Source organism: Opisthorchis viverrini, assembly GCF_000715545.1.
Source record: "Opisthorchis viverrini unplaced genomic scaffold opera_v5_14, whole genome shotgun sequence".
Lineage (NCBI taxonomy): Eukaryota > Metazoa > Platyhelminthes > Trematoda > Opisthorchiida > Opisthorchiidae > Opisthorchis > Opisthorchis viverrini.
In genome coordinates this window covers 2284185-2304913 of record NW_008751670.1, presented here as the reverse complement: position 1 = coordinate 2304913, position 20729 = coordinate 2284185, and the positions used below count along the sequence as shown (strand labels likewise).

Sequence of the window (20729 nt, the reverse complement as noted above, 5' to 3'; positions counted from 1 at the left end):
GCTAAATAACAGTGGAATTCAAGTAACCATATAGTCTGTGACCTGTTGGACTCCCAGGCGCCAATTTAGTGGCCTAAAATTTATACATCCGTTTTCACATGGACATTCTGTGGGGGAAAGGAGCATAAAATGGATTCATTTCGACGTAATATTAATTGTGTTTAGTAGGTGAGGGATCAACAGGGAGTCAACGTCCAGCCAGGCCACCTGAGTCACAAAAACAGCCAACAAGAGCCACCGGTTGTTTTTGACTCTCCAATATATCAGCGCAGACGAGTTCCCCTGACGAGTTTTATAAGGATTTACCAGCATCCAAAGCAACATATTTAACCGCACAGACCAAATTGTGCATTCTCTCTGACTTACCGCGGTATGTTGTTTTTCGGGTCGTCACTGTCGTTAGTGATACCACCGAATAAAAACGCCTTCTGTCCAACTAATGTGAAGCTATGACCGATTCTTGGACACGGACAAGGACCGTTTCTCGGAGGTTTCGGCTTCAGTCGTTTCCATTCCCACCGTGATGCCTGAAGTTCGTACAGATCGTTGGAGTACTTCCCATATTCTAGCATACCACCAAACAGCAATACGCGGGTGTTTTCCGCGAGCATGCCGAAAGCCGCACACCCGGGTGGGATGTCCCCATGTACTGCGGGGAGGAACCACTGGCAAGAAGCTAAAAATTAGAAAAAACTATGGAATTGGGACGCACTTGTGTTAAACACGTGCAGCTCATCAACAATGCCTTCGTTTCCACCACCAAATACAACGATGAGATCCTTGATTGCAACGGCTTTGTGTCCGTGTCTTGAACGTGGGACATTGCCGGATGCTGCGTTCACTCTTCTCCAATGCAAAATCGGCCCTGACTCTGCCATTTTGTGGCATTCAAAATGCCGCGCAAAAAAGTATCGGACGCTACTAAATCGCAATGATAGGGTACGGTCACCTGTTCGATGGAGGGCGTGGTGGATAGAAAGATAATATTTCGCTGTATAGTTCGAAACCAGTATGCGAATAACCGGGCAATATTGCAAAACAATTTTGTTTTTGCAAAGCGTCCGATTTTTCTTAGTGTAGTATAACAAAATGCCGCATTTAGTTCAGGTCTGGCTGCGAGGCCCAAGAGTACGCCAGTCACTTACGCCGGCACAGTTCATGGGCTCGCATATTAAGGCAGGCTTTAGGCACCTGTATGCCTGTAAGTGTCTGAGCGTACAAGTTTTATTTGGTGAGGAGTCTCGAAAGACGTTTGTGGTAACCGATATCACGGGAGGGCATGCGTCGTCCATCATTTTGACATCGAATTGACGGAAACTTGTTTCTCTGTCGCGGGTTTGGATCAGGAAACAAAGTTTTCCAACCGATTCTATTGGCTACTTTGGTTTGGATTTTTAAGAGTACCGGTGTTCCCGCCTTTGATCCTCGCGTGTACTTTGACATCTACGGTGAGACACGGCTCATTGTTTTACAGTGAAGAAGCTCCGGGAGGCGACCGAAGGGAGCCAACGGAGGGAACAAAGCCATATTGCAGCTAATTGGCTGGATTAATGGAACATCCGACTTGCCGAAAGGCCTCTAGTACAGGAAATTCCTGTCAAAGTTTAGAATTCTTTCACAAGTTGTGATTATTTTCTAACCAAACCCACAGCCATTTTGGGCTCGACCATTCTGACTGAGGCAATAAGGCGAGCTACAAGAAGCACAAACTGTTGTGATTATTTTCTAACCAAACCCACAGCCATTTTGGGCTCGACCATTCTGACTGAGGCAATAAGGCGAGCTACAAGATGTTAGCACAGACTGAAGTTTGTCTGGGGAAATAAACTGTCTGAGTAACAGTGAATTGCCTGATCCTTGCGGTCAATCTGCTGCCTACTCCCACCCAAGAGAATGTGTCGCGCATGACTGAAGGCAAGTAATGTTTCGCCCATAAACGGTCGCGCAGAAATAGTGAATATACCACTATAGTAGCATCCATTGTGAGAAGTACAAACAACCCTGACAACTGATGTAAAACCGGGCTCTCTGTGAGGGCCAAACGGAGAGTGGATATGCTGGGGTGGTCAGAGGATAGCACACCGCTAAGTACAACAAATGCCACCGAACACCGTGGGATTAAGTGCCCCGTCTATGAGGTCAGACGAAGAATTTTTCAAGCGCTTCGAGTCGTCGTAGACGTCTCAGGGTATCGTGCTGGGCTGAAGCGTCAGATGAATCTCAAAGAGAACCACGTCAAGGCCACCCATACCGTGTTCCGCATCGCGTGAATGACTCCCTAATGTAGTGCACAAAAGGATGTTGGAACCAGGTCTCATACGAGGCTTTAAAGTCCATAAAATACCCAGACAACCGAATACCCGATGAAATCGTCCCACCTCTGATGAAAGTCATTCATCGTGTGCATGTAAACCAGATGTTTTTGATGCCTGAACCAGAGTGAGCCTATTAATGGACCGAAATAGAGGAAAAACAAGTCTCCGAAGCAAAATCAGTAACGCTCCTTGACTTTCTTTAATTCAGCTGTAACACCATTTTGGTGCCTAGCTGTCATGCCAACCGGAGGAAGCATGAGGCCTGGGAGCTGTCAGTCTGCCCAAGACCTGACTGGCGGAATCGAGAGACGGAGGTCGGAATATGTTGCCTGGCCTGAATACATACTCACATAATGAGTGTCAACCCTTTCACAGACATCCAACGTGGCCGCCTTCGTTTTGCAAGTGCGACATCATCGAAGACGCGAATAACAAATGCAGAGGCTGTGTTCCCCTCATAAATCTGAAGGTACAAAAGTGCAACCGGAGGCTTAATTGGGTCTTGGGTTGGATGGTAGGTATATAGTGAACAATATATCTAAGAACAGAGTATTCTTATCTCCGGTAGAAGTCCATGACTATCTGCACCTATCCAGTGTCACTCGAATAGAATTATATGTGGATGTCTTTATGGTTTTAAACCCCTGTACAACGTCTGCCTGTACCCGCTACTTCGGTAGATAACCATAGGGCACCTCCCATCTGCTGTCGGAAAGCCCTAATGCTTTTACGTAATCAGTAAATCTCCATCCTCCCTAGAGTTCACACTATCGCCCGAGGTCAAATCGAACCAATCAGATTGCGTGCCAGTGGTAGAACAACATCGCAACGGATAACCGGTAATAACCCGAAGTACATTCTGAATTTGCGCTCTGTGGGTCAGACATACGGCAAAGCACTCGCGATCATTCGGGGATCAAAAAAGTTTGAGCTCATTGATGAATGAAGACATCAGCTGTTTGGATTGTGTAAGTCATCATGCCTCCTACCCACACAGTTAGCTACTGAAATAAGAGGCTCGTGCAGTGTCACATGGCTCCATGAGGCTACGAACGTGACCTGGAACATGGCGACCAGGGTTTACTCAGATGCTTACGTTCATCGAGGACACTCCGCACAATAACATTCGTAGCGGGAAATCTGTAATGTATCCCAAGTGGGCTCTAACACTTTTGGGGTTGGGAAAGAGCTTGAGGACAGTTGACATATTCTATCGCCCGGACGGTTCAGTGGATGCAGACATAACTGGGCGAGTCTATATTACGTTTGGACCGCATACGAAAGTGCCGCAACACAAAGCTGTGGAGGACCGAAAAACGAACACGGGGCTTTGAGCCATCATTTGACTAATTCTCCTGGTCGATATATGGGGACCAAGACAAATGAATACACTTGAGGCTGAAAAACGCGCCAGAAACATCATGTAACAATATGATTTAGATGGACGTGGTAGCTCTGTGGCCTCAGATCCCAAACACTGGATGACACGGAATCTTACGGGCTCATTGAGTGACGACGGCGGTGTCCTCCCGACACGCCTGACCTCCGCATCAAGTGATTTACAGTGTATCGCAGTGTATCAAATTTGAGTGGTCGATTGGGAGTCGATGTTCGCCGCACAGACAACGGAGATCTACTCCTTCACTTGCGTGCTGATCACGAACTGTTTCTGGCAAGTACGAACTTTCAACATAAACGTTCGCACCGCGTAACCTGGCGGCCGCCAACTACAAATCAACCGTGGACTCAGTTGGACCACGTGGCCATCAGCCACCGGTGGAGAGCCACAATTCAAGACTGCCGTTCCTTCTGGGGCACACCACTCGATTCCGATCATGCCATGGTGCGCGCGCGCCTGACAGTTCGTTTCCCTTCAGGCCCTATGGGGGCAAGTCGGCAAGAAGCATGTCAATCCACTACCTTCGAAGAACTGCCATAGTTCAACAGTATCGATTTCAGCTAACCCAACCACTCTCCACAGTAAAGCAATACGGTGGTAGCAGTGAGCAGGTGGATGAAGCGTGGCAAAATGTGAAAGGAGCTATACTATAGGCGTTCAGTGCTGCTTGCCAGACTTCTCCAAATCTACCATAAGACCACTGGATATCTTCGAGGTTGTTATCCCTGATTGATGCCGGGAAAGCCATACCAGCAGGCAAAGATTACAACGGCGCACGCACATGCCTCAGACGCCAACTAGTGAAGAGTCTAAGGAAAACCGAGAGCTCTGGTTGACATCGAAAGCTCGGTTAGATGGAGATGGTTTTGCTACGGGAAACAACCGTGCCCTTTATCAACTGATGCGATCGACTGGCCCTAGGAAAGCAACGGTCAGCGAAACGATAAGTGAAAAAGATGGCTCTTTAATTCACCCGCAAAAACGCCGACTGGAGAGATGGGCCGAACACTTCGAAGAGCACTTCAGCTGGCCTCCTGCAACACGGCCGGTGGAGATAATGCATACAGGCGAATGAAATGTAAACGTCGATTGCCCTTCGGAAAAAGAAATAAGGTACGAAATAACCGTGCTGAAACGTGAGGAGGCACCAGGACCGGACGGTCTGTATCTAGCCCTCTTCAAAGAAGGCTTGAAATCCCTGGTGACCAACCTGACAAAGCTTATCGGTACTATGTGAGACGAAGAGAAAGTGCCCGCAGAATGAGGCATGTGTAGCGACCCAGTCACCCACATACTGGACTGTTCAGCTGACAGTCGCTCACTGGATCGCGAGGCTAGTCTTTTTTCTCATACTCACAAATATCATCTCGTCAACACAGCTCATCGGACATCGATTGTCTGCACCGCCTAGTCAGCGTAGCAAACACTCATGTGCCGACGCGCCCACGTATAGGCAGTGGGACCTGCATAAAGGCATACCGAACCCAGTCAAGACCCGCAGACTCGCACGCGTGCAGGGAGCATGACGTCAACCTCTTCACAAGTACATGGATAATCATGGAACACGTGGATAAGCCAAACTGCGGAGAAAACACGTTACCACCGTCTGGACTTTCACCAAAGATCTTTCGCACACGATAAGTACCTTTTTGACCTGCTCCCATTTCGCATGGTATTCATTTTTATACGTGTCGCAATCATGTTAAAAACTTCTATTAGTGCACATTCACCTTCTGATTTGTATTACGACTATCATCACCTGTGCACTAATACATGTCGACAGTTATCCCTATCTTCAAAAAGGGCACACGGACGCTATGTGTAAACCACCGTGGCGCCAGCCTGTTAGCTGTGGCAGCGAAGGTGCTCTCTGGCCTTATCCTTCGAAGGTTGACTGAACACAGGGAGAGACAGATCCGTGAAAACCAAGCTGGGTTCCGTCTTGCAAGAGGTTGCATCGATCATATCTTCACCCTCCGACAGATTCTGGAACAGCGACACTGCTTCCAGCAACCAACAATGGTTGTTTTTCTTGATCTGAAAGCTGCCTTTGACTCTGTGGACCGCCAAGCACTATGGCAGTGTCTGTGGAGCAAAGGTGTCCCTCATAAATTCTTGACCCTCATTAAGGCGCTGTACGCCAACTCCCGCGGCCGTGTACATGTCTACGGGAAGCTCTCTCCTGAGTTCACCACATCCAGTGGTGTCCGACAGGGCTGTCCTCTTTCACCTTTCCTCTTCAACTTCGTCATTGATACGATCATGGAAGACTCACTACCAGCCTCTAATGCCCGTGGAGTCGAAGTGGTCCATGGGCCTTCGCTCACAGACATCGAATACGCAGACGACATAGCTCTTCTTGGATCTGACCCCGTGGTAATGCAAACAATCCTAACCAATCTAAATAAATCTGCTTCCAGGTTCGGGATGCGCTTCACACTTGCAAAGTGTAAAGTGCTACTGCAAGACTGGATGGGCTCGAACTCACACATAGCTCATTCATGGCAGCGCCTGGGTGACTTTCAAACGTAATTGCGTCATACTTTGTCACATGCTTTCCCTGCTTTATGTCAATCACGGAATCTGTACCCTTGAGAAATTCCGCCACCCAGTATTGTCTGTTCTCCGCCTGAGCTGATCAGTTACGCGTGCTGCACGGACTTGTCGCCTGGGCGTATCGAGTGCATTGACAATCCGCCAATCTTCAGTCCATATTCACCAACAGCTCACATGGCTAGCGCGCACGGTCTGCGTTCAGCTTGATTCTCTCTTTGCCTCAGCGATAGGGCTGCTCCTGCATCAATCAAACATAACTCCTTTTTCCCGTCTCCCTCGACAACGGCTTGTATGGTAGCTTGTGTCTGTGCGCTAATCGCGACCCGCCCAGGAAAAGAGGAGTGCTCTAAAGTTTTATTGTGTACAAGTGATCGGGTACGGGGACACTGATTTTCCCAGTGGCCATGCTTGCCTTCCATGTAGCACCGGCTGGTTCGAGCGTGCCTGTGCGGTTCTGTCTTCGCGGCTGCAAGGTGTCTGGCGAGCAGGTCCACTCTAGTCTGCAGTTGTTCCACTAATGAACCATCTCTCTACTCTTGCGACTGCAGCGTGACCAGTAGTGCTTCCAGCAACTCCCGGGCCAGACGCACCAGCTCCTCACACTCAACAGGCCAGTTGCTCGTGCCGACCGCGACTGGGCACCAGGCGGTGACTGGACACCTGCGATGAACCGGTTCGACAGCAACTGGTGGCGAGATACTCTGTCGAGCCCAGGCAAGGCACGATCCATCAACTGCTCCAGGCCGGCGAAGAACACGCTCGGGTCAGATACGCTTGCCATCCTGGCCGCCTTGGACCGCCGCATAGCGTCCTGGCGGTCGGCCGGTTTGTCAAACTTCGCTGCAAGGACTTCCTTCATGGCGGCCCAGTCCATCTTCCGAGGGCCCGTTCTGGCCGCATCCAAGGCCGCCTTCGCCCGGCCCCTGAGGACTATCTTCAGCTCCACTAACTTACTCCAGTCAATCTTCAGCCCGGCAGCCTCCGCACCCTTCTCAAAGTCCTCCAGGAGGGTCCGAACATCTCCATCCTCAAAGGGTTGCGGCAACGGGATCTTCATTCTTCTTCTGGTCACGTCATCAAGTGAAAGGAAGAAGGCCTTCGGTGTGGATTTGTTTATTAGGAAATTCCAATTTACAGGTTACAGACCACTGTGCAGGGAAGCAAAACGCGAATTCGCATCTTATTTACAAAAACTGTACATCCATCTTCTCCTGAACGCGCCTTCTCGAACTTTCCTGGAGATTCATTGACTCCGATCTTTCCTCGCTCAAATCCAAGAAGATGTCACAAAGCGACTCCGCAAATTCCGCAACAGATCTCTCCTTCTCAATAGACGCAAAGCGAGTATCCACGATAATACACATACTACTCGCGTGCCTCCCCATCAGTAGTATCGCCGTTACACTAGTAGGAACCATCAATGGTATAAACAGACTGTGATGATATTGGACTTGGTAACATACTCCACTGTCGCGAAATGCACTTAAAGAGGCCCTTAATGCCAGGTCATATCTCGCCCAGAAGGTTCAAAGATTTCTATAACCTACGACTGAAGCAAATAGTTCGTGGGCACTTTCGTTCACATTGCATAGAAATTTATGATAATCGCGGAAGACGGTGAACATGGCTTTGTACAGCGTATGGCAAGCCAACCGAAACAAACGTCAGATATTTTCAGATGGATCAAAATCCAGATTCCGAGCAGGCAAATCATGATATTACAGAACAACAGCCACAATCTAGCGCTGAAGGTTAGGCGGCACCATAGTACTGTGCAGAATGAAGGTATGCATAAAACGACGTGGTCTTAAACAGGTGCTTCCTTAAATGCACGACCAGAATATTGTATCACTTTTCCTGGAGGCGTTTTGTATAGGTTTAGTACATTTAACTAAGCACAACAACCTTTTCTTACCATTTCAATATAATAATGGAACAATAATTTGGAGTTTGACTATGGTTTATCAGCTCTTTATAATGCCCAAATCTTTTCTGCCTGCATCAGCAGACCAATATATATATAATTTTTTATAGCCTCGGAACAATTTCTTGGAAAAGTAAGGTAAAATTTGGAAAGGAAAAACTTACCCTTTATTATAAAACGGGTCATCATTAAGCAGATAAAAAATCTGGCGTCACTTTTTTACGAAAAACAACAGGTACAAGCAACGATGCAGCCAGAGAAAGAACCCCGGTGCATACTCTTGAATTTCCGCAATCACAACAACGTCCAATTTACACACAAGCCGACATTCTGGTGGTAAAAATCAACCACAGCCTTAAAGATGCGTGCTTTCAGATCAAGTCTGCCCACAAGTCAAGTAAAGATCTTCCTAAAATCAGGGAAATATTAACAGTGAAATATGCTAATAAGCAATCTATTATAATCATTAAGATATATTCCCACGGATATGAGAAACTTTCGGGATGCGAGAAGTTCGTAAATACGTGCGTTCAGTACACGCCAAGGCTTGGATGCTAATGCAAATTATGTCTGAAATTCTTAAGGTAGTCTGACCAAACTATCCGCTTTCAGTCGACTTCCTTATTTGGACTATCTGTATGAATTTGGTTGGCGAGAGTCGCAGTAACTCAAATGACTGCTTGAGCCACGTTCCAAAATTTTTTAAACATTTTGGCTGAGAATACCTGAAATCAACCTAGCTATTTGTCGAAGAATGTTTAGGCTCAGCAAGCTGACATGCCCTACGAAGACTTCCACAAACACCCGCCAACATCATGAACTTAGTAAAAGAATGCTCATTGTAAGGGAAAATCTGGATTTGTGGCTGGATCAGCCTTACTTGCCATCTGGATCCATGAAAATCTAAGGACTGGCGAAAGGTGCGAGTGAAAAATACCTCCGCAGTATTTAACTGTAATAAGTTTTGTAGTATTTAACGAGACGCTACGAATGCATCTAGTATGTTACGGCCGCACGAACATTGTGTATCGACTTTACACGTCACGAAATAACCTTGCTGACGCGGAACAAATGTCGCAGGCCAAACTGTTTTGTCTTTTTATAGCTTTGAGCCATGTCTACACCAGATTTCATATCGAGGACATGCAATCAAACTACGTAGTAACTGCGGCCGAATATAAGCAGTTACCTGCGACAAACACTAATTGTCCACGTTTATGGGTTAGATAATGGCAAATAGAATGCTGAGAATTAATGTTTTTTTCGATCTGGGATTCTGGATAAACGGTGTGCAGGTTAAATCGGGTTGTGTCAAGATAAGTCAGAACAGGATGAACAAACGATGGAACGGGCAAGGGCAAACCAGCCGGTGCAAATCCTGGGTAGTTGTGGGATCTGTGAAGTGCAAGCTCACATTACTATAGTTCAAGCAATTGCACCCCTATCCTGGCACAGTCATTTTGGTGAGTCCACACCATAAGGTGGAAGAATTGGACCCGAATTTCGCGCTTATTTTAACTCATCAACACCATATATCCTTGACAGTGTCGTCAGGAGGGGTGATTAGTGTGGCAGACCACTGACGTATGCAACAAATGTGGAAATTTTGTTAAAATGTTTGATAAAAATCAATGCGTATGCAGATGAAGTGCGTGAAAAACTGGAAGGAATCACTTAGCTGTCAAGAGATACTCAAAGTTTTAAGATACTTTCCCCTTGGTTAAATATATGCATCAAAGAAAAACCCACTGTATTTAGCCAGAGTCAGAAAGATGGCAGTAAGTTATCCACATTGTCATACTATGCGACAACCACTCGAACTGACGACGAAGCGGGGTAATTTACACCCCAACTTACAGCATACACATTTAGGTTGCCATATGGTCAAGATATTTTGACCACTAACCTGTGGTGATAACGATAATGTCTGACTAGTGAAACTGACAGCCTCCAACCCATAGAATTGGGGCATCAGCAGGTCAAGCTCCGTAAAATCCGGAATGAGCAGGTCTTCAGAGGTGCCCGTTAATACGAAGGAAGTAAGACAATCTGCGCTGGCGAGCTGAGCTCACATCCCAAACTGTCCTTCAAAATTCATGAGGATCAACATGACGATTCCTGACTGATAAAATGGATTCAGCACACTGCAGACTACTAACTAACGTTCGTAAATAGTCCCAGCTCAGTCCAGGTTTCACTTGTCATGAGATAGATCCGATTCCTATATCAAAAGTGAATGAAATGTCCAACACTTAAGGAAATTCGGGTTGATTCACTCGGTGTACCGAAAGCGGAGCACATAAGGAGCTTCTCATTTTTAACTACTTAGCTGCCACAAGTAGCACATAGTTACCTCATTATTTGCGCATGCCGTGGAGAAATCGTCCAGATCTTGAAGGGTTCAGATTCTCCCGATGCATGAACAAACTACACTACTAATAAGGTTGCTGAAAGTCTTCCGACAGCTCACGGCCGGTTTCGCTTTTATTGGGGCTCATCAGGTAGGCGTAGTTCCCGAGTTACCGTCAAATTTATTTTGTACTTGAACGCAATTTGCGCGAAATTAGCGAATGGACTCATTTGCAAACCAATTCGGTTTTACGGGAGACTCACCTGGAACCCAGCTGAATCTCTCGTCGAAGAATTTTCAACAACCACATAAGTAGTGTATTACGTCTATAAACGTATCGTGATATTTCAGATATTTCACCGACTGAAACGTGAAGCGACCTGATGCGTCACATTCAGTTGCTTAAAAACATCATAAACGGGAGGTTGAGCTATGTCGCAAGTAAGTTTCCCACAAAACCAAAATCATGTCTTTTCCTCACTCTGCTGATGCAGTTTTTTACGCTCCAATTTTCTACCAAAACGTATACCATAAATGTTTCTCGGGGCACATTTGCCAACGTGAGCGATTCAAATTCTCTCATTGGCACAGCTCTTGCCAGCCAAGCCATCAAGTGCACTAGGCAGAAAATATTAAAAAGTTTTTCACGTGAAGTTTTCCACTTGAAAACTTGTGAAAAAGGTAAAAAGTGTTGCAGTGCACTAGCAATCAAGAGCAGCCATGAAGCAAATTATTGGGACAAATATGTAGTAACTGGGCATAACACTTTCAGCTTTGGGTTTATGGTTGATGCTATCGACATCCCAACCAAAGCTTTTGAAGTCAGGTACAAAGTGTTGACACCTTTTTGAGGTTGACTGCTACAATAGAATGATAAAACCGATCAAAGTGGATAAGTGGGTACAGATCTTGTTTGTTTTTGGTAGACGCATGGACAGCCTAGTACTTCTGATATGTGGAGCAATTGACAATTGTTGGGAAAACGGTTTACGACTTGCGGGAACATGACTGAGTACGATCAGCTTCACACCATAGCAACGTATCTCCGTAAAATTCGTATACGTCGTTTAAGCACATGTGCCGTCAAGCGGAATCGGTAGATAAGGAATATCAAATTCTATTCGGAGAAAAGTGCCCACAACCAGAGGGTCCACATTCGCGTTTGAAGACAGTGCAGATGGGCTGGGCATAATTTGTAAGTGCTACAAATACTTATTTTTCTGCTACCAAGAGACAAACAAAATTATCCGCGGTCATGAATTTACTTTTTTCCAAGGTAACCCATAATTCATCAAGCGCCTTGGTTAAATGATCGAAAAGACTACACCGTTTTCCAAGGATGGGTTTATTCCTGGTCTGTAGGGTAACAGGAAAGATCCTCACACCTCGTAGCCCAATTACATTTTGGGATAAGTTACTACTAATTCTCTCAAAAAACGTTGCCTAACTGCTACTGAGTAGAAATATGAGCAAAATATGGAGATTTTCTTAACCCTGAGTCTATTTATATAATGCCTCTATAGATGATAACAAAACATCAAAACAATCACGGACAACCACACGATGAAATTTTTTTTCTGTTATTCAGTACGCAAGCAGCCAATGCAAACTGTTGTAAAACTATTTTTAAAATGGGCAATTCACTATAAAAATGACTCCGTCGTAAGATCTGAGTAGGATTAGGTAGACTACATCCCTTCATCACGACGACTAATCATGAGTTGATAGAGTCCAAAAAGCAGACAAGTTGTCAAATTATAAATCGCATAAACCCACGTGAAACGCCGAATTATATATATATATATATATATATATATATAGTGTGTAATCTGCCAGAGGAGAGTGAACAATGTTCTGTTTCTCTACCTAATATCCTGCATGTTCTAAATGGTCGCTGTTTAGAACGACCCTCATACTCATTTGAATGGGGCGATAACGAATTTAGAAATACAATCATTTTGATACTAACTTCACCTTCGATGAAACTTAAGGTTGACGGGAACTCGGGGACTGAGCCCTAAGATTGGCAAAATTCGGGCGTGGGCTGTAGAATAATTGTCCACAACCTTATGAGTGGCATTCGGTCAAGCACCCAGATCTGTCAATGGATTTGCACTCATTCAGGTTTAGTCACATCAATGCTTGTAGTCTTTTTACATTTGGCTGGACCTGAGTGATACAAAGCACTACTGCTCGTGAATACTTGCCATTGGTGGAATAGTTCGGTGATAATGACAGCCACCTGCACTTTCAATCAGTTTGACGAAATGGGTATGCAGGTAACGAGTGAATTCCTGTATATTCTTATGTTAAAGCACTCACTGTTGAGCTTCAGCTGGTTCAAAAACTGCCGATTCAACCTGCTCACTTATGGCTAGCTAGGATTTTCAGTCGGAGAACTGAGGTGCGGAAAGTTATCCAAGTTGGGGCAAGCAGCTTTATCGATCAGACAGAGCAATGTTGTCTTTCCTCCATCAATCATTTTCCCTGCGCCTGCACCGTACTTCTAATTGTTCCACGAAACCAACACTCACTCAAGGTCAGAAGTCGAATCAGGACTTGGAGTCGGGGCAACATAGATTCCGCTAAGCCACCTATAGTATTTAGTATGAAGCCCAATAATAAAAAAACATTCTGAAGATGCTTCGAGATTCTGAATTACAAATCAGAGACGACGCTGAGTTGTGGAGGTACATTTTACCAGTTATTCTATGAAACGCAAGTTAAATTATTCCCAGTCACCAAAAGAGCCTTGGTTTATAGAACGGGTCCAAAATATAAGCATGTCGACGTTGATCACTTTAGAACTCGATCAATAAACCTGCTGGCCTAGAACAATTAGCCGAAGGGAATGAAAAACATTCATCTGAGCTAAACACTTCTTCGGTCATTTTATAGAGTAAAAGTCGCACGGCAATGACGAACGTTTATCTGGAAAATATTATAGGAGAAAAAGTTATTCCCAACTGGCTTTAGAACTCTTACTCTCGCACAGTTAAGTGATCAAATGCACACGTTAATCTCCAACTATCAACATTTGGTGGCTCTTTTTACCCGGATAGCGCTAAATATATGAAAAACCGGTTCATTATCTGGTAGTTCGCATTGACCCCATAACTAGTAACTCGTATGGTAAAGAGCCAGTTGTTGTCACAGTTTTCTGTTAACTAAAATGGTTACAACAGGCTGAGTATCTATACACAACCAAAGTATGCGACCAGGTGAACGCTGACATCACAGTCCACTTTTATTCCCCACACAAGTTTCAGCCCCGGGGGCAGGTAACTTGAAGCATTCAGGTCATCTTCAGTGTCCAGATAAAGTCTGCTCCCAACTCTGTAATCGACTACATGTTCACTGTGGAGAAAGCTATGGAAATCGCAGAACAAAACAACGGTGATGTTGCTGCATCTCACAAAGAAAAATCCTATAAAAAGGAGGCATCTCAGTCAGAATGGAAGGTGTTCAACTCATGAAAACTGTTTCGTCAGAGTTGTTGAATCCGTGACGACTGGAAATTTTAGTTTTCGACACTGACTGGGTGCACATAACAAAAATCTCATCTATTTTTGATGTCGAACCTGTAAAACAGAACATCGAGCATCGTATTTAGTCCATATCGACTATGGCGTACCTCCAGATGCAAATGTCGGTACAGTTACGAATTGTAGAGTGCCCGCCAATCTCTACCACATTGACCTCGAGGACATATCCACGAAGACTAATACACATATTGTTGCTCTCCCTTCAGAGTGTATTCATTGTACCTTAAACTTAAGGCTGGAAAAAGAATATGCTACCAGAGCTCAGGGTATAAAAGATGTGCTTGGTGTTAGTGAGCTATTGTTAGCATGCTGTTTGGTTTATCAACAGTGGCTCTCCAGTTAATCATGTTTCTATGTTACGAGGAAGCTCGCTGAGGACTGCTAAAATAAGTAATCAGCCATTATCCTGTATAAAATAGTCTTTCTCCCAATCTAATAGTTACGTGATCAATGCATGCTGCAAGAAAACTACCCGCATTTCTATTCGTTGCTTGGCATCTCTTGTGTTAGTTGATGAGCTCCGAGCTCCGTGTTCGAATTCAAATGAATCCAAATTGCTTAAATTTATTTAATTCACTCTCCTGTTTCTGTGGGCATCAAGCTTTGAAGCAGAAAATGGGTTGCACAGATTTGCGGAAGAACAACCATTCGATGATTATGCCTCTACAAAAGGTCTACTAGCGGATATTTCGAGAAATGCGCTCATTTGAAAATCAGTTTGGCTTTCACGAGACAATCAAATGAACCTCTCTTTTATGATATTCTACAACTGAATGTGCTGCACACAGGCCACCTCATGATTTGGTTGGCATGACATTCGAGACATCGCAGTATATTTTCATAAAGGAAACTACTCACAAGGTTGTTGAAAACTGTTCGACAGCCCACGACCGGTTTTGCCCTTCTTGAAGCTCATCAGCCAGGCACCGTCCCCGAGATTCCGGTAACCTTATATTCCAATTGAACTCAAATTGCACGAAATTAACGAAACACACTCATTTGCACACCACTTTGATTGTGACAATGGACTCACCTGGAACCTGGCTGAATCTCTCGTTTATGATGGCCACATCACTTCTCTAAACTTGCTCTCGAAACATATAAAAGATGATTTGAAGAACTCTTGCTTACGAAAAAGAACCACACACCCAAGTTCCTTCTATTGGAGTTGGGGAGGCGCGTATGTCTTTCACCGCAGCTGAGATGAAGGTCAACCATGTGACAAAGTTTCGCAAAAACCAGTCAATCTAAGACGACCATGAAAATTTCAGGTGATATTGTCAGATAGTTTTCAGCAACTTTGTCGGTAGTTTCCTTTATGAAAACATACTGCAATATCTCGAATATCGTGCCAACTGAATCATGAGGAGGCCTGTGTGCAGCACATTCAGTTGTAGAATACCATAAACGAGAGGTTCAATTGAGTCTATCGTGAAAGCCAAATTGATTCGCGAATGAGTGTATTTCTCTAAAACAGTCCAATTTGAGTTCAAGTAGAACATAAGGTTGACGGAAACTCGGGGACTGCGCCTACCTGATGAACCCCAAGAAGGGTGAAAGCGGCCGTGGACTGTCGAAGAGTTTCCAGCAGCCTTGTGAGTAGTCTCTTTTATAAAAAAGTTTCCCAGCTTATCCAAAGCCGTCCTGTGCAGAAGATTTTAAAACCAAGCAAAAGATGGTAACATCAATGAGTGTTTTTCAACTGTCTACACCAATTTTCAAGTGAATGAAAATAGGAGAAATTATTGATAAATTTTGCCTCCCGCCCAACTGACAAAGTTTATGCCGTATAATTTTTCACTCCCAAAGTTAATCGGAATCAAGAAAAGCCAGATAAACTTGATTACAGACTTGAAATTCTAACCCTAGAACGTTTATTTCAGCAGAATCAGGATGAAGACTTTATGACGTGGTAAAATTAGTATGTCACTTTAGTTTTCTCGGGATTCTTATGAAGTTTTGATGAATAATTAATTGTTACGAGAGAGCAGCAAACTGTTAATTAATCTGTGGTAGTGTCTTCGCCTTTCCGGCATTTGATATGGCGTCAGTAGACCTCTTCAACATATCATAGAAACCAAGCAAGACGTTTTATTCTCCACCACTTTTGTGCTTCCAACTTCGCTTAGTTTCCAAGTCATCCTATATCCATTTAAAACCGGAGAAGCAAGAGCGACTCAGCCACTTGAGGCGTTTTATTGCATTCTCGATGTCAGCTCCTAATGGTTGAATAACCACTTCTCCCCTGGCTGATCACACGTGGTGGTTAGACAATTCGGGGGAAAAACGGGGCAAAATCAATCATAAAAACTCATTCGCCAAATGAATTCACTCATCCGTAGGTAGAGTCAGTTAGATTGGTGCAACACGACAAAGCATTTTTACAGCTTCCCAAAACATACTTTCTGCCCAGTTACTTTCGTTGTCAACAGAGGAGGAAATCATATGGTGAGGTAAAAATTTACAAGTTAGTTAGTTTCGGCTTTTCAGTGGCGGAAAATAGAGGACTGGAAGCAGGAAATTAATGCAGCGCAATATACAAATTTCGAGCAAAGTTCACACATAAATTAACAGAGCTTCATATGACTAGTTATCAGAATTTTCTCCACGGATATCAAAAATGCATTGCAAGTAGATTGTCGGGTACTACGCATTGTTGTTAATCAATAGGATTAACAAATATTTTGCCTAAAAATCGGGGGAATACCAGCAGTTCAGTTCCGAAAAAATTATCACTTAAGTGTAAGTTTGAAAGATTCTAAATTCTTAATTCTACATGGAAACCAGGAATCACTGTAGGACATAATTTTCCGGTAGCATACCTACGAATAACTCATTAGGTTTTGCCACTACAGGACTTTCTGTCACCACCTTACCAGTTGTCCGCATAGTAACCAGGAGACAGTGGTCCATTTCAAAGTACTTTTAAGTACATATCCAAAACAGAATACTTCACTCTTCTTGTGATCACAGGCCGCAAGACACCACCGGTCAACAGATTTATTTCTGTTGGCCACTCATTATTTGTTCACACAAGGAAGGCACCTGCATGGTAGTATTCAACGGGACAATGCTGGTTAAGCTTAGAAAACAAAGTTTGTGTGTTTTCTGTAGAGGAGAATGTCGGTAGCTCAGGTAGCATAGATGGTCGTTGGCTTGTTCGCTGAGCTGGGAAATTTGGTTGCAAACGTTTCATCACCAATCGAGGTGACATCATCAGTGCGTAGTTGTGCGTAGCGGTGGGTTAGTGGTTGGCACAACCGAATTGCCCAGCTCAGCGAACAAGCCAACGACCAAAGTTTGTGCGTATAAAAATCACTGGCTTGAAAGTTTTCTTCAACCCTAGCACTGATCTCGGATCGCTGTCTATTCAGAAAGCCTTAATGTCTTTTTCGAAGTTTTCTGTACAAAAATGATTGAGTTAGGCAAAAGAAACATGACACCCTGTATACTGTGGATACTTAACAGTTTTGAGTTGAACATACTACTGGTTTTCAATTTGCTAGTTGTGAGTAAAACCTCGTAAAATCGCGTATGTAAAGACAGTATGTTGGTGTATGTCGATAAAGACGAGACATTTGTAGCTTCCACGATTCATTACGAAAATCAACTTTGAGGTCCGTAGTTTACTGTTGTTCAATGAACTAATTTCCTGAGGAGAGTATCCTTAAAAATATCATTCACATGAAGAAATAAACTTTGAAAATAACACAAATGACGTGTCCTGGGGGCTGGGTTTACGAAATGACTGAATAAACTCCGAATATACACTCATTTGCAAACTAATTTGGTTCTTTCGAGAGAGTGTGCAAATGAGTGCATATTCGCTAATTTCGTGCAATTTGGTTACAAGTAGAACATAAGGCTGACGGGAACCCGGGGACTGCGCCTACCTGATGAGCCCCAAGAAGGGCGAAACCGGTCGTGGGCTGTCGATGGATTTTCAGCAACCTTATGAGTAGTACATTACAAAGATGTAAATGAATAAACACCGCTTTTGTGAGAATTACTTTAGGAATTTCTTGGTTAGTGGAGGACGGCCCGAAATAGTGGTCATTCTTTGAGAATACCTCTGATACTTTGGTTTAAACGAAACGTTAGACAATTTCCTCTGCCGATGGTAACCTGATCCCACTTACGTACCTCTACAGAAACCGCATGAAGAGAGTGAACAAGATGAATGAGAACATAGGCGGGTAGACATCGGCCCTAAGGCGAATATCAAGGAGCTAACCAAAAGTGATCTCTGCCGAGAAAGAAACTATACTTGACAGAGGCTATACACGGGATAATCATATGGTAGTACCCAGAAAAAAAACGCAATTTCAATTTTGTTCCAATTATTAGAAACCACCTACGACCACTTAAAACTGTCCAGTAGGTTTCAAGCCTCCAAGGCTCTACCTGACTAGGAAGTCCTGAAAGGTGCGTTAATCGACTGATTCAACCACGACAGTCACTAGGTCATCGTTCGGGGCGCCGTTAAAGCCAATTACATCACTGAAACTTGAACGCAATCAACTGTTCAGACGTGACAATTCATTTGCGTCTAAAATGCGCTTGCTGAGTGCCAGTAATACGCTAACCTTGAATATCAGACATTCGGGGTTCAAGACCTGTTACGGTCAAGTTCTAATTCGAGAGAAGCTCAAGTCCAGTGCTTCCCTTCTTTAATATGAACTCAGTAGAATAACTGAACCATGACAAGAGAAGTACTGCCTGTACTACAGTGCTGAGGACACGGGTTAGAAACCTTATAATCCATCTTCAAAAAAAGCCAGTGAGGGAATTTTACACTTTTTGTTTTGGTTTGCAGGTGATGTGACGCCTACGGGACATGTAGATTAGTCTTCGGTGGGGACAAAGAGCGACGCCTCCAAGTTTTGGAAAACATCCTACACGACCGGAGGGAAGTTGTCCTAGTTGGTAACGTCTGTTCGGAGGCCTACTGAAGGACTACTATCGAAGAAGGATTAACGGAGTTAAGTGTAACACTTATCTTGTGGACAGCTGTCATACTGGGACGAATTTATGGCTAACTTTCCCTCATTAACTCGTTTTTCATAATGATACAGCCACCTCCTTTCAAATTTCAGTCTGGATTACAGTTTTTGTGATAAGATCCTATCTTAAAATGGATCTCGGGGGATTCCATCTAACTTGGTATCTAAGTAAAAGGTTCACTCAGATTCCAATTGAGTCACTTGAGTGCTTCTTTTCCCACGTGCATATAAAATTCACACTTTAGTGCAGCTAAACCATTCACTGAGGGGATAAACTATCTGCAAGGTTTGTTCAGGGTCTCAACAGTCAAAACATTCTTCTCAGTGAAATCTTGACTCTTGTTTGTGTTCAGTCTCTTCAACGAGGATTTCGTCCCATAGGTGAAGACGACCTACGTTGAAATCTGAGAAGCCCTGTGCGGTTGATTCAAGCTTAGTAAAAGTCCGCAGCAGTGTGGAGTTCACGAAAACCAAGGGAGTATAGAGCCCACGACATCCAGGCTGACAGACTGAACACATAAACATCAGGTCACGAGCGATCTTGTGGAGTTTCTTGCTAAGTGCACTGACGATGATCCCCTAACTGCACAGTACTTATCGGCTTTTCAGCCCAAATTAGCCCCCCTTCCGCGATAAAAATTTCCGCATTTCCGCATCTTACCACCAAAGAAATGAACCCCAAAGGTAGACTTCGTGCTGACAGACATTGAATGCAAGAGATCACTCAACATCTACAGATGATCAATCACCAGCTGTGTAATCGAAAATCAGCACATATCAGACTAAATTCAAACAATGAAATGCTGATTTACAGTGCTGTCTTAAGGGATCACACCTAGCAAGATTGCTAAAAACGTCCAGTTTGACATCGACAATCAACGGACATTATGATCAAACATTATTAATAATCGGTTTCCGAGAAACATTTGACTACCTGTAGAAACACTGATGTCAACTATACGGGACTCAAAGATGAAGTCTTCAAAGGAAGAAAACAAGGACACATAAATAAGTGTACAGAAAGAAAACAAAGAACAGAAGTAATAGCCCCAGCTCGTTTGGCATGAATGTTATTCACTTTTTTGGAAATGTGCGCGGCGTTGCAACAGCATTCGAGGTTACACATGCGATGTCAGGTGAACCTGACTGTAGAGTCGAGGTAGGCGATTCATTGGTACATATTTCAAAATAAGAGGTGATACAATGGAAACTTAATGGTTTAATTTATAGGTGGAAGACGAAAGAATCGGAGATAACTGCTGAAAACTTCTCAGGAGAATACAGCACATGTTTTGTCCAGAAAATGCGGTCATAACTGAAGACTCTCGGTTGTTCGATTGTGAATATTCCTCACGTGACGTTGCATGTTTGAGGATATGCTGAATGAACGTTCACAGTGTGGGCAATGGTAAGGTTGTTCACCTGTGTGTGTCCGCAGGTGTCGGTTTAGATTTGCTGCCCTCGGAAAGCTTTTGTGACATACACGACAGACGAAACCATGATCAGGGTGTTCTGATCCACTGCGGACAGTTGTCAGGTTACTTGAAAAATCCGGTGGTTTATACAGATCGCAGGGTGTGATCTGTCTCGTAGTTAGAACCATTTCATTTCTACCGATAATATCGTTACCAATGTTT

General features: G+C 44.1%; 3 protein-coding genes across 3 annotated transcripts in view; 2 read left to right on the top strand and 1 right to left on the bottom strand.

Annotated features, from left to right (window-relative positions):
• T265_01343 (hypothetical protein) overlaps nt 1–4983 on the bottom strand; it is a gene marked incomplete at both ends in the record, with an annotated part of 42088 nt that extends 37105 nt beyond the window's left edge. Inside the window, 3 exons of the mRNA XM_009165349.1 lie at nt 367–676; nt 713–921; nt 4688–4983. Coding sequence (XP_009163613.1) covers nt 367–676; nt 713–921; nt 4688–4983 — 815 coding nt within the window. The remainder of the gene's footprint in view (nt 1–366; nt 677–712; nt 922–4687) is intronic.
• A 504-nt stretch (nt 4984–5487) lies between these two features.
• T265_01342 (hypothetical protein) lies at nt 5488–6246 on the top strand (the record flags this gene model as incomplete). Its single annotated transcript, XM_009165348.1, has 1 exon — nt 5488–6246. One exon carries the CDS (start codon nt 5488–5490, stop codon nt 6244–6246), a length of 759 nt encoding a protein of 252 aa, XP_009163612.1.
• Nucleotides 6247–7948: 1702 nt separating this feature from the next.
• Nucleotides 7949–20729, top strand: part of T265_01340 (hypothetical protein) — a gene marked incomplete at both ends in the record, with an annotated part of 38756 nt that continues 25975 nt past the window's right edge. The window contains one exon of the mRNA XM_009165346.1: nt 7949–8021. Coding sequence (XP_009163610.1) covers nt 7949–8021 — 73 coding nt within the window. The remainder of the gene's footprint in view (nt 8022–20729) is intronic.